We start from the raw sequence: 13085 nt of genomic DNA, 5'->3' as shown, positions 1-13085 counted from the left end.
GAAATAGAACTAGTCTCCCACTTCAAGTATCTTGGAGTCATAATGGACTCGAACTTGACTTTTAAGAAACATATCAAGAAAGTATCCAATACCATTAAAATCAACATGGAAAATGTTAAACAAATTAGACCTTTCTTAACTGTCAATGCTGCAAAGTCATACCTCCACTGTATGATTCTATCCCACATTGAATACTGTTTTACAAACTGGTCGTTTGCTTGTGCCACACACCTGAAACCAATAGAACAGCTGTACAAGAGAGCTATCAAGGTGTTTGACAGAAAGCCAAATTCATACCACCACTGTACCATCCTTGAAAAACACAATTTCTTAAGTTTTGACAATTTTAAGTCTTTTAAAAGTATGTGTTTTTTTTATAAATGTTTACATGGACTTGGCCCCCCTCCCTTAGGGGAATTCATCCACAAAAAACACACTGGACGCTGCACTAGGTCAGAAACCAGAGGAGACTGTGAAGTCCACCGTAGACAGACCACTTTTGGACAAAATGTCCTCTCCATTAAAGGCAGCTCATTGTGGAATAGCCTCCCAACTGAGACACGGGATTGTCCCACTCTCAATAGTTTTAAAGGTCAACTCAAAGAATGGTTGAGAAACAAACATCCGTGTAATCACCGCTAAATGCACTTTAACACAGGGGTATCTCCTCTTGCACTTTATGTAGCTCTTGTATCTTCTCTTGCACTTTACATGTCGTTGCTGCTATATTGTACTACCATGTCATAAATACTTGTGTATGCTGCTCTTGCTCTTTTGCACTTTTTGCATATCATGTATTTTGTTTTTGCTATGTTTGTCAAATGTAATTTTCTTAAATGTTTTATGTGAGGGACTGCGGATGGAAATTAGCTCAAAGCTAAATCTGGCACTGTTACGCTTGACACATTTTAATGTTTCAAGTGTTCATTACTGTGCATTGTCCCTGCCAAATAAACGATTAAATAAATAAAATAAATAATGGCACTACAATTAATATGGGTTTTTTATTCAATATTCTTAAGCAATATATGACAATTTCCTAATATTAATCCTTTATTACCTTTTTGTAACATTTTTGGTAACCTGTATGATGCCTTATGATCATAGTTTATTGTATGCTGGTAGTGTGGTTATACCTGATAGTGAAAGTCTTTGTTTCCTGAAAAATCTTGAACTTAAATGAAACTACCTGATATTGGATTAAAAGGTAAATATCACTACAGGAAACAATGGTGTAGTGCCCTCTCAAATGGGAACAAAAACAATCATAGTGAGCGCCCTTCATTTCTTTTGTTGCTGGTAAAATAAGTGGATGAAATCATGGAAACATGAACACCAACTCAAACACAAGGGCTGCTGTAGTGGCAACAAATGCAAAACATGCCATCTCTCTAAAGCGTGCACCTGCAGTCAAGCGGTGCCGTCCATCAGCTCGACACTCTCACGCTTCGAGGCTTTATTACCACATCCATTCTGATGATCTCTCCAAACACATCACACACAATATGAAGTCTGCCTTCTTTTTTCTCCTCGTGCACAAATGCTGCCGCCCCGGGTCGCTCTGAGCTCTTTTCATTATCGACCAGGCTGTTTGTCTGCCAGGCGGCTAATGTGTTAGATTAGGATCCGTCAGATGTCAGGTAACAGCCTTCCAACACGGCTGTGGTTTTTACTGAGGTCTCACCATACAGCAAGGACTATTCTGGCGGTGGCAATAATGCATTGTCAGACCTAATGCATGTTGATTCGGGGGGGATGCATCATAAACACGGGCTGTAGATGTGTCCCTGTGGAACACTGATGTAAAACACAGGAGTCCTTGGTGTAAACCCAACGTGATGCAATAACCAGCATTTATAGATGGTACTATGTTGGTATTTACTTACATTTTGGTCAAGTTATTTGATATATTATCATAATTGAAACTGCTAATTATGAATAATGCTATAATTTATTTATTGTTATAACATTTTGTAACCAAATTATTCTTAAACCTTTAATAATAATAATAATAATAATACATTTTATTTTTAGGCGCCTTTCATGACACCCAAGGACACCGTACAATTTGTTAAAAAATAAATAAAACGCTAATAGGCAACAAAACATGATAAAAACACAAACAGGAAATCATGGAGGAGACAGTTAAGTGGACACAAATGAAACATATAATGGGGAGCACTACAGTGAGTAGGCAGATCTGAACAGGTGGGCTTTAAAACGTCACTTGTAAAACATCTATAAGCATTATAAAGATAGATGTAGATATTTGCATCATTTGTTAATAATTGTTTCATAAAACAGTCTATAAATACTTTTTGGATGGCTATCATGGCTTTATTGATGGCAATTATGTAAGGGATAATGTGCAGCGACGCGGTCATTATGGGGAAAAGAACACCGACAGGCTGATCAGGAGCCCGACGCGAAGCGGAGGGATCTAGATCTGCATGAAGGTGTTCTTTTCCCCATAATGACCAAGTCGCTGCACATTATCCCACTTATTACATGGCCACATTCTCAACAAAGTAATGATATGACTCCCACTATTAATTGAAATGCTTTTATGGATTTAGAAAATGATTTTATTGATTTAAAAAATAGTTGTATGTATTGATTTAAATTGACATGCATCCGCTAAGGAAAATAGTCCGCAAAAAAACGGAGCAACGCAACGGCAGGAAGGCGGAGCTTTTTGATTACAGATTTGAAAACATCGTTGCTTGCTTTAAAATTAGCACAATTCATTATGTCAAACCTTGGAAAGTATCTAGATATCCCTGCCCTAATGCCAAAGTAACTGGCAACTGAATATGTGTCGCCGTTTGATGTCTCTGTCTGGACCGCTGCGTAAAAAGGAGGGTTTCTGCCCGTTACTTCTCCGCTGTTTTCTTGTCGCTCTTGTCTTGTCAGTTAGAAAAGCAAACTGCATGCAGTTTGCTTTTCAGCCAAACTGTATACAGTTCAATCGACCGGACTTCTGCAGATTTGAGCGTCCTTAACAACGGTCATAAATCCTTGACAGCGGTCTGTCTGTTCTGGATTAACAACTTTTTTAACCACATCACACTAGTCACTGCATAAAGTGTGATAGATTCTGTATTTAACTTTTGTTAGAAGCCGGTACTTGTGGATTGTAGGGAGCATTGCCATCAAATCTTGCATACAAGATCAAAGCAGTGCATAACACTCGCAGAGCAGAAACTAAATGTTGCTTTTGTGAACCAGACTTCAGTGTGTATATTGGCAGCCAACAGCTGAGGCAGATTTACCAGAAAAAAACTTGTTCTGACGCGTTTTTCCGAAAGGTTAGCTCCGGTTCACACAGCATCAAAGGATCCTGCCATATGAAAGCAATAGAAAATAAAAGCATCACGAATATCTGTCAATTTCAGATGTTTGGCATTAAATATTCAGGTATCCGCCTGTTTGTTTTTCTGTGTTTGATGTTTGCTGAGGTGTAATAACACATCTGTTTGACATGAATCACACGGATGAACACCAGCAGACAGGAGAGGCTGGAAAAAGTGCAGTGACTCCTTAAAATCAAATCCTTTTCAACATTTCAACTTTCTCTTTACTGCTGTACAGGGATTCTTAGAAAATGCAACAAAACCTAGGCCCTGATTTGAACATTTGACAATGATAATCAATAATAAGATACCTTTTTATGCTAAATTATAATGGAGTGGTGCAGTTATGACTCCTAGGACCCAGAAATAACACAGCATTTCACCACTTCCTGTTCCCTTGTCTCAAAGTCAAAGGTTTTTTGAATGTGTGTGTGGTTAGAAGCCTGAAATAAGGTCTGTGGTTAACACAAGCTGAAGAGATTTTGATATTTTGTTATACGACATAAAATGTGCCAGTAATCACTCCACAGGGGGATGTTCGAAGTGTTTATGTGTCATAAAAACGGCGGTTGCAAACAAGTGACTAAATAACGCTGACACAAGTCTGCGGTGGTGATGCAGTCGTTTATAGCCTAGCGTTAGCTTTTTACTTGTGGTTTGCAGAGGTTTTTCTATAAAAATATAATATGGGGGCAATACTGTGGCGCTGATCTGGTATATATGATTTATCAATTCTCGAGAGAACATGACGGCCTTAAACAAGATGGCGCTGCGGATGTAACCAACAACGTGACGTCGGAGCTCCGTAAAAACAAAGCTGTCTAGGCCTTCTGACGGTAGTAATTATACAGTTTTAGACTAACAGAGATATTGTTTTCCTGCATCACATTTTAGGGGGGAAATTGACATTTTGGTAAAAATAGCACAGCGCTCCTGTTACCCGGTTTAGACAAAACCCTGGCAATTGCATTAACGCTTAAAAAATCACAAAGTAGAGTTAATATGTAGAGATTATCCTGCTGAACAAACATGTTGAGTATCATAAATGTGTGATGGCCACAGAGCTTATATTCTTCAATTTACCGAATTCCAAATCCCATTGCTTTTTATCGAGGGACCCATTTGCTATGCTAACTTCTGAGTCTGGCCTACGCCATAACTGCACCCCTCTATAAGAGGCACTGAATGACCATGGGTAATTAAATGCGTCTTTTTTAAATGATTTGATCCCACAAACTATTTATTTGTATAGGTCAAAGCCTAGACATTTATTTTCTGGTTTAAGACTAACTTTAAGAGTTATTTGTGGAGTATAAACAGCAAACAGCTCCAGTTTCCAGCTACATCTACACTACAGTAACTCCACCTATGAACTGCATATGGTGAAGTATAGCACAACATTGTATAAGCACTGTTAACCTGAAGGCTATCGACTTATAGTTGGACGAAAAGGAGGCGGCTGTGTTTCTCACGTCTCTTTTTACTGTGTGTGTGGTGCTGCTCTTAAACTGCTCGGGCAGCTTCTAACCTTAAGTAGAATAAAACACTCGCACATATATGCATCTCATATAAAGGCCACCATCTTGGTTAAGTAAACAGGCCGTGCAGTGAACAGTAAACCTTACCTCGGTGCTTCACTCAGCAGAGGGGAGCTGAGAGAGTGATGGAGGGGGGTGAAAGGTCGCGCTGACTGGATCTTCTTCCTGCGCGGCCACGCTACAGTCACACCTGAACAGCTGGATTCTGTAAGCAGAGGCCACCTGAACGCAGCAGACATACAGTGCTGTTAGAACCATGTGAACATATGGATGATGTGACGAGTTATTTTAAACTGGTACCATCAACTAAGGATGACTTCAATTAGCCTTTACTGATATACATTAGCTATATTAGCTTTTCATTCCTGTTGACATCTCTGGATATATATATACACGTTACCTTTCATTATGAAGTTAAATCTATTCCTGTTTAACCTAGTTTATTCATTTGCAATACTACTGTTCAGCTTCAAGTAGTTGTTGTGCATATGGTAATAAAGAACTTGGATCTTGAAACACATCTTTTTTTATAATCTATATCTGACCATGATAATAGGAGATCATAATTGGACTGTATAAATCTCCAATGAAATTCATATATGGCTACAAAACATGTGAGGCGAGTGATTTGGTCAAAGAAGCCCTATTATGCTTTTTGGGGGTTTCCCTTTCATGTAGTGTGCTATATAGATTTCTGTGCTTGTAAATGGTCTGCAAAGGTTAAAATCCCAAAGTTCCCTCCAGAGGGAGATTCTCTCCCACCCTGCCTGAAACGCCTCCATTAGATTCCTTTGTTTAATTCTGTAAAATACTGATCACTATGTTAAACTCGCGCTTCTATTGGCTAGCGCTTCAACACATTGTACGTGATAGGCTAAGGGATGGGAGATCTCTAAGCAGTTGACCAATCACAACAGAGCCAGTCAGCTAACCAATGAGAGCAGACAGGGCTCTGGTTTTAGACAGAGGGTGAAAAGAGGTGCTGCAGCACAGGCAGTATGAGAAAAATAAAGAGCTTTTTGAACATTAAAGCATGGAAGCATTTCACAGTGGAGGCACAAAATATAAATATGAACCTGAAAATGAGCTTAATAGGGCCCCTTTAAACTTGATTGTCATAAGGAGCACATTTCTTTTGTCATTTGACACATTGTTAGTGCATCTAAGGTGGTCTAAAAAGAGATAAACTGCGCCAATGAGTGAAACTGCAAGAAATATGAAAATACACTGAGCTGATGTGAGCTCACCCCTCTGAATCGCTGTCGGAGTCGGAGGAGAAACTGGGAGGTCGTGGCTCTGTTCTCAGCTGCTCCTCCCTCCTCATCCGCTGCCTCTCATCTTCCTCCTGCTTCTCCTGCTCCTCTTTCTGCAGGAGGTGGAAGTAGCTCTGGCCTCGCTTAATTGCCGACGCCAAACGCCTGCAAAGCATGGAGACAGGAGCGGGAGTCATAAATACAGGGCAGCACCGTCACGCTTTAATGATGATAAATGTTCACTTTCCAGGAATCAAAATGACAGATAAAATCGCAGAGAGAACAAATGCCAGTCCCACACATTAATATCCTGTCAGACAAACAAAAAACCATCACAGCCCATGAGTTACGGTCAGACGTGCTCACGTGACTTTACAATAATCCCTCACATCCATCGAGCATGCATGTACGCACGTGCACACACATACACAAAGTGCACTGTAAATCATGCAAATCAGAGCACACCAAAGCTGCAGGCAGGCACAAATGACACCTAACTAGAGCATTATGGGAGAAACGTGTTACATCTGGCCAGATTAATGACTTAATTATAGAGGTTTAGCTTTCAACCATAACCTTTCCTCAAATACTGTTTGCTTGTTTTTCTCATACTGCACGCGTAATTACCTTTGCATTAATGCTGCAGTGGAAAATTAAAAGAGGCTGCTTAGAAGCAACTGTCGTGATGGCTTTGTCAGTGGAGCGGCTGAGCTAACACACTTCAGTGTTTCTTAATCATTTTACATCGCCTTCTAGTGAGTGAAGGAGGCAGAGGAAAACCAGGTCAAAGTTCACTCTGCGACGAAGCTCTCTGTGCTGAGCTGGAGTGGAGAGTTAAGATGGGAGTACGATGTTTTATTGTTTGAATCAACTGAGATTCAAAGGGATATTACAGGGATGTGATTTAAAATGTAAAAAAGGCTCTGGTTCGTTTTACATAGATGTTACCAATGTTGGAAGACCAGGGCATTTCAGTGTGATAATAAAACCAAATTCTACAGAATAGGTAATAATTAAATATGAATGTTTATGTAGTTTCAATGAAATTGTCATTTCCAGCCAACTGTAATTATAAAACTAACAGTGCGAGCCCCTTTACAAAGGTCACATGTGAAAAATGTTGTGATGAATTGGTAATTTGTGGGTTTTTACTCATCATGCTACTACAACATGCAACAAGACACATACTGTACGGTATCTGCAAACAATAGGTATAGTATATTCATATGTATACTTCTATGTATATATCTTATATTGAGTTACACTTAGTTAACTCATACTACAGTCTGAAGTGAAGTTCAGAGTGTACTTGATACAGACTGAGATATATTGGTGTACCCATAAACCAATGCTTTCAAATTGAAAGCCTTCTATTGGGTATCAGCTTTCATCAATTCAAGAGTACCCAAAAAGTTACGACTGTCAGACAGCACCAATCCTTTATGTTTAGCATATTTGATCATGCATCGCAGGTTCAGTTACATGTGTTAAACCCCATTATCAAACCCTGTGTTTCTCCCTTGTTTTAAAGGGGCCCTATTATGCTAATGTTCAAGTTCCATATTTATATCTTGTGCCTTTACTGGGACACGTTAACATGCTTTAATGTTTAAAAATGTCTTTATTGTTCTCATACTGCCTGTGCTGCAGCACCTCTTTTCACCCTCTGTCTGAAACCAGAGCCCAGTCTGCTCTGATTGGTTAGCTTGACGGCTCTGTTGTGATTGGTCAAACACTTAGAGATGTCCGGCCCCTTAGCCTATCACGTGCAATGTGTTGGAGGGGATTGTTGCCTTTGCAGCCCATTTACATGCACACAAACCTATACTACACACTACAGGGAAGGAAAACCCCAAAAAGCATAATAGGGAACTTTTAACTTCCATTAAGCTTGGCTGCAAATGTGTTTCAGTGGCCATTTGTAATAATGCAATGAAAAAATCTTTGCAGAAGCATTTTCCCACCATTGTATTAGAGACGTATTTGAAAAGATGTATGCAAGTTGAGTGAGCCTTTAACTGTCTCTAGTCCTCTTGGTCGAAGAGCCTGAAAATGCAGAAGCTCAAGCAGGAACAACATCTTGAGTGTATTGCAGTAGGCACATACGTATTGGAACCCAGTATCTACTAAATCAATATATGAAATAGGAATCAAGGTTACAAAATACAAAGTTTTGCAAAAGTAGTAAAGTGAGGGGTCTGAGGCACGGTGACCATAGTTACTCTCGTAACCTTTCTGTTAAAGGCCAAGTGGAACTTTTGCGAGGATAAAGCACAAACGGCACATATGCCTGCATATGTTCCAATCCTCTTCTGCTCCACTTCTTATTTTGTTATCTAGCGAGCAGCTGGCTGGTAATATTTTGCCCACAAGTAGAGCCAAGCACTTCAGCCTAGGAGGGGGGCACAGAGCACTTGTACTGCAGCATGCTAATTTGGCTCAGTTTGGCGATACACAGAGTGCACCAGTTTAGCTCGGAGGCATGTCTGTTCTATTTGCATACCACCACACCCCTGATATTACTTATTAATCTTCAGATGTGACATCTAAGTCCAAAATGCAGCAGTCTTAATTAAAGTGTGTTTCTATCAGCATCGCTAATGACTCGTAGCTTCAAATGTGCAAAAAAGTTTTTCCCCAGAGTAGCTGCCGGCTGCCAATAGAGGGGGAGGTTGCTTGGTGACCTTGCCTCAGACGTGACTCATTTTGTTAGCACTCTGTACTCAAGTGGCTCTTTCACTTTAGTTCATATAAGGTTGTTATTTTAATTGATTAATATATTCTTAATGGCAGGCTAGTGGGTGTCTTTTTGATTGTGTTTGATGCACCACATAAACAAATGTTTGTGCAACAGCACCGGCTAAGCCTGAATGTAACATGAAAGCTAAATAATAATGTGCTAAAGGGGAAGAAAGGGGCCGAGAGGGAAAGCAGCAGAGAGAATAAAGCGGCCGAGTCAATGGAAGGCTGCAGTATTTGGTGTGACAAGAAAATAAAAGGCATGGAGGAGAAGCAGTGTCAATACGCAAACACACAATGAAACTTTTGTGTTTGAAAGCCAAGAAGCTCTGAAGTGAAACCCCATTATGCCTTTTCTCATCACCACCGTCTGTCTTCCCAGTCAATAACAAGTTGTTCTTCTTTTGTGAGAGTGAATCATGACCACAAATCGGGCTGGCTTGAAAAGCTCATTAAAGACGACGGCGCTTGGAACGGAGGCTTGAACGGTGGTTAAAAATTGATTTAAAAAATGTCCACATTTGTGCATTGAGGGAGGGTGTTGGTAGAGGGGGGGACGTTTTTTTTTTTTGGATGGCAGCTTGTTGCCAGGCAACAAAAAGAGATAGGGTTTGTGGTGGTTAGGAATCCATACAGTGATTAGACCAACTAAGATGTCCGTGTGTCATAATCGCACAGGTGCATTTTTGAAGCATGAGTTATGATTCAAGCCTGGATTTCGCAGGGTATGATGCACAAGCGACTGCAGCATGACATTAAGGAATTTCAAACACATTTAATAATTAAATCCTAATTATAACTCTAGCAGAAGAATGGAAGGTATTATCTGTCATCTGCAACGTGTTGAGAAACAGGATTCGCAGCAGTGTTGACAAGACAGCGTGGGATGTTTCGTGTCAACATCGCCAGAGACAAATGGCAGGCCACGACAACACAAGATGGCACAGTCATACGTGACAGACTGCCACAGGCAAGGGTACGAGCCAAAACGCTGATTAAGCTTTGTAGCGTCTACTGAAACAGAACAGGAAAGAAACAGCAAGAAATAAGAAATCAAACTGGACCCTGATGTTATTTTCACATCAGACCATTTCAAGGAGAACCACAGTTCACCTCCATATTGTGACAGAAATTACTCAATGCATGCATAAGGACTGGTTAAAGCCATGAAAGCATTACCAAGATCCATACAGATCCTTAGACATCCTGTAAATAACATGACAGTTGTGGTGCAAAATCTTTAAATGTGTCCTAATTTCCACCTCATCTTCAAAAGGAGACAATTATTACAGCTGTGTATGTGTTTTTGGGATTACCTCCATTATGTGACAAATCCCCGTCCTACGGAGGATTAGGGCCATTTGCAATACATTATTAGACACCCTGAACCAGTTTTTCTGATATTTCTGTGTTTTTAATCTAAGGATAGTGATATTTTTTTCAGAATTCTGTTAATGGACTTGCATTTATATAGAGACGGGGATCAGAATGTCGATATTCTTATTGGTGGATGACATGCTCAAACTCCTGAGCTACAGCTGGCCCTTAAAGGTGGGGTAGGTAAGTTTGAGAAACCGGCTCGAGATACACTTTTTGTTATATTCCATGGAATGCTCTTAACATCCCGATAGCAATGAATATCTTAAGTGCTTTGACAACAAATCCATAAAAAAATGTCATCTGTGGAAGCCGTAGTACTGTAAAAAGCACGACCAATCATTTTAGCCGGCCCGGCTAAAATAACTGGATGGCCTACCTGCCTGTCAGCCTTCCATCTGTGCACAAACTTATCTCGTGTCCCCATTGGTCATGTGCACGTTCGTGTGTGTTGGAGGAGGGGCTCTGTAAGGAAGTGGCAGATTTGTTCCGGCTGTGTATTTTCAAATTCTAGCGCACTTGAGCTGGTTTCTCCAAAATTACCTACCTCACCTTTAAGTCAAAGAGCTCCAATGTTTTTTTTCCACACCACTCATCCTTACTCCTTTTGACATGAATGGAATTAATGAAGATCCTGACAAGGGGAATTATTTTCCCTTGTCAGGATACATTATGTTCTATATCTGGATGTCACAAAGTGTTATCATACATATACCACCTCTCAGAGAAGTTGTGATCAAATCCTCCTCTTTAAAACTTTGTTTGCAGACCGCACTTAAAGTACTATTATTGTTTCTAGGAATTAAATAAACCTTGTGAACTGATGGTTTAACAGTCTACCTTTAAAGGTCTTATACAGTAAACAAAATGATATATTAATGAATTTAGTGTTTCTTTCCAAGCAGATCCATGTGCTACACAGCATATAAGTACTGTCCAAGTACCATAACTCCATGGAAAAATGTACAGCCTGTTTTCTGGGGCTTCTTAATCAGCTGTCAGCATCCAATGTATTCATGTGGCTCTGATCTGTAGCTTAAAACCTGCCAGCCAGCAAACAAAAATGATTGTCTGTCAAACATCCATGTCCAACAAAACTGATACTAAACCCATATTTGATAATCGTATTAGTTGCGTATGGTTTGTGTGAGCTGTATAGCTTAAAGAGTGAATAGAATTCAATAATAGAGCTGTGACAGTACCATGCAAGACAAGTTGTTCAATTACTTTGTTTGAATATTGAAACTACGTCCACTTGCTTTCTTGCAGAGAGTTGGAGTAGATCATCAAAACTATTCTCATATCTAATTATTAAGTATATCGTAGTCTTCACTTAAAAATGGAAGACACTAAAGCTCTGATTCTCGATCTTCATCAATGATTTTCCTGTGTTTCAAAAAGCTGAACAGAAAGTGCTAATTTTGGTGAAAAAGAGGTATAAAGCTTAAAAAACCCACCAGTAACTCTTAACCTGTTAAGCCCTGAGCCTGTTTTTCAGGTCTCAGGCTCGAAAATGATATTCCCAGAACAAATGACCATATCTTCCCTTCTAAAAGGGTTAAATTAATAATCTTTTTTCTCAAAGTAATGATAAACCTGTGAGTTGGATGTAGAAAAGTCAGAACAATATAGATGTTTTTTATTTTAAAGAAAATTCAGATTTTACATAGTAAAAAACTGTAAATTATAGTGTCCGTCCAAAACTTATTTTTTACTTATAGTGAAAACTACCCTTGGATGATGGTAAGGTAGACTAAAAGCTTTAGGAATCCAAAGTACAACATATAATAAGTACCCTGTATCAAGATTGATGCAACACAAGTGACATTTGACCTTTTTAGAGAGGTTTAGCAAAAAGACTCCATCTCTGAGGTGATTTGGGTGGAAATGGGTTTTTTTCCATATCTCTGGCCCCCCTTTGTCGATTTTGATGGTTGACACCTCTTTCTGACCGTTAGAGCCAATAGAATCGAAGGGGGATCCCCCCACACACACTCGTTGTAAAACAAAAATGTGGGGGCTTTGCGCATGTAGTTTTGCATGAGAGTGAAACTACACTCTAGCTCTGACATCTAGAAACGGAAAAGCATGGATCATCCGTTTTATTGCTCATGGATTATCAGAAATCATTTCAAAGGGACACAGACACATTGGATTAACCTATGGATTAACTTCAGCAGCGTTTTTATCTTTTTAATGCCATTGAAGACCACTTTGGAGCAGACTACAGAGACAAGGTAACCATGTTAGCATTTTTAGCTACCTAGCGCCACATGTTTTGATGTCTGTTTTTGTTTATAACGTCGCGATTTCGTATAATTGAGTGATAATGAGGGTACCCTTCGATTCTGTGTCACCTCACGATGTGAAACGATGTCATGGATGTGGAGAAAAGATAAATAATAAGGTTTTGCGAGTGATTTTCGGTGCAGTAATCTGTTAGCATTTTTTGCTCGTTGCTAATTCAGAGGCTCAGTGTTAGCATTGTGGGTTTCTTTTTGAAAAATCGACATCGATTCACATCGTGAGGTGACACAGAGTCGATGGGTACCCACATTATCACTGAATTATACGAATGTCACTATAATTTACAGTTTTTTACTATGTAAAATCTGAATTTTCTTTAAAATAAAAAACATCTATATTGATTCTGACTTTTTTACATCCAACTCACAGGTTTGTCATTACTTTGAGGAAAAAGATTATTAATTTAACCCTTTTAGAAGGGAAGATATGGTCATTTGTTCTGGGAATGTCATTTTCGAGCCTGAGACCTGAAAAACAGGCTCAGGGCTTAACAGGTTAACAGGTTAAGATCATTAGTT

The 13085-nt window shown here is 39.5% G+C and overlaps 1 protein-coding gene across 1 annotated transcript in view; it reads right to left on the bottom strand.

Moving 5' to 3' along the window:
• The window catches only part of LOC117472591 (coiled-coil domain-containing protein 60-like), a 70864-nt gene that overhangs the window by 50809 nt on the left and 6970 nt on the right, over positions 1-13085 (bottom strand). Inside the window, exons 3-4 of the mRNA XM_034117889.1 lie at positions 6139-6309; positions 4979-5113 (exon numbers count right to left, since the gene is read on the bottom strand). Of these exons, the coding sequence (XP_033973780.1) occupies positions 4979-5113; positions 6139-6309 (306 nt within the window). The remainder of the gene's footprint in view (positions 1-4978; positions 5114-6138; positions 6310-13085) is intronic.

The sequence above is a fragment of the Trematomus bernacchii genome, unplaced genomic scaffold (genome assembly GCF_902827165.1).
Source record: "Trematomus bernacchii unplaced genomic scaffold, fTreBer1.1, whole genome shotgun sequence".
Lineage (NCBI taxonomy): Eukaryota > Metazoa > Chordata > Actinopteri > Perciformes > Nototheniidae > Trematomus > Trematomus bernacchii.
The sequence above is the reverse complement of the archived record's forward strand: the minus strand, read 5'-3'. Positions and strand labels throughout refer to the sequence as shown.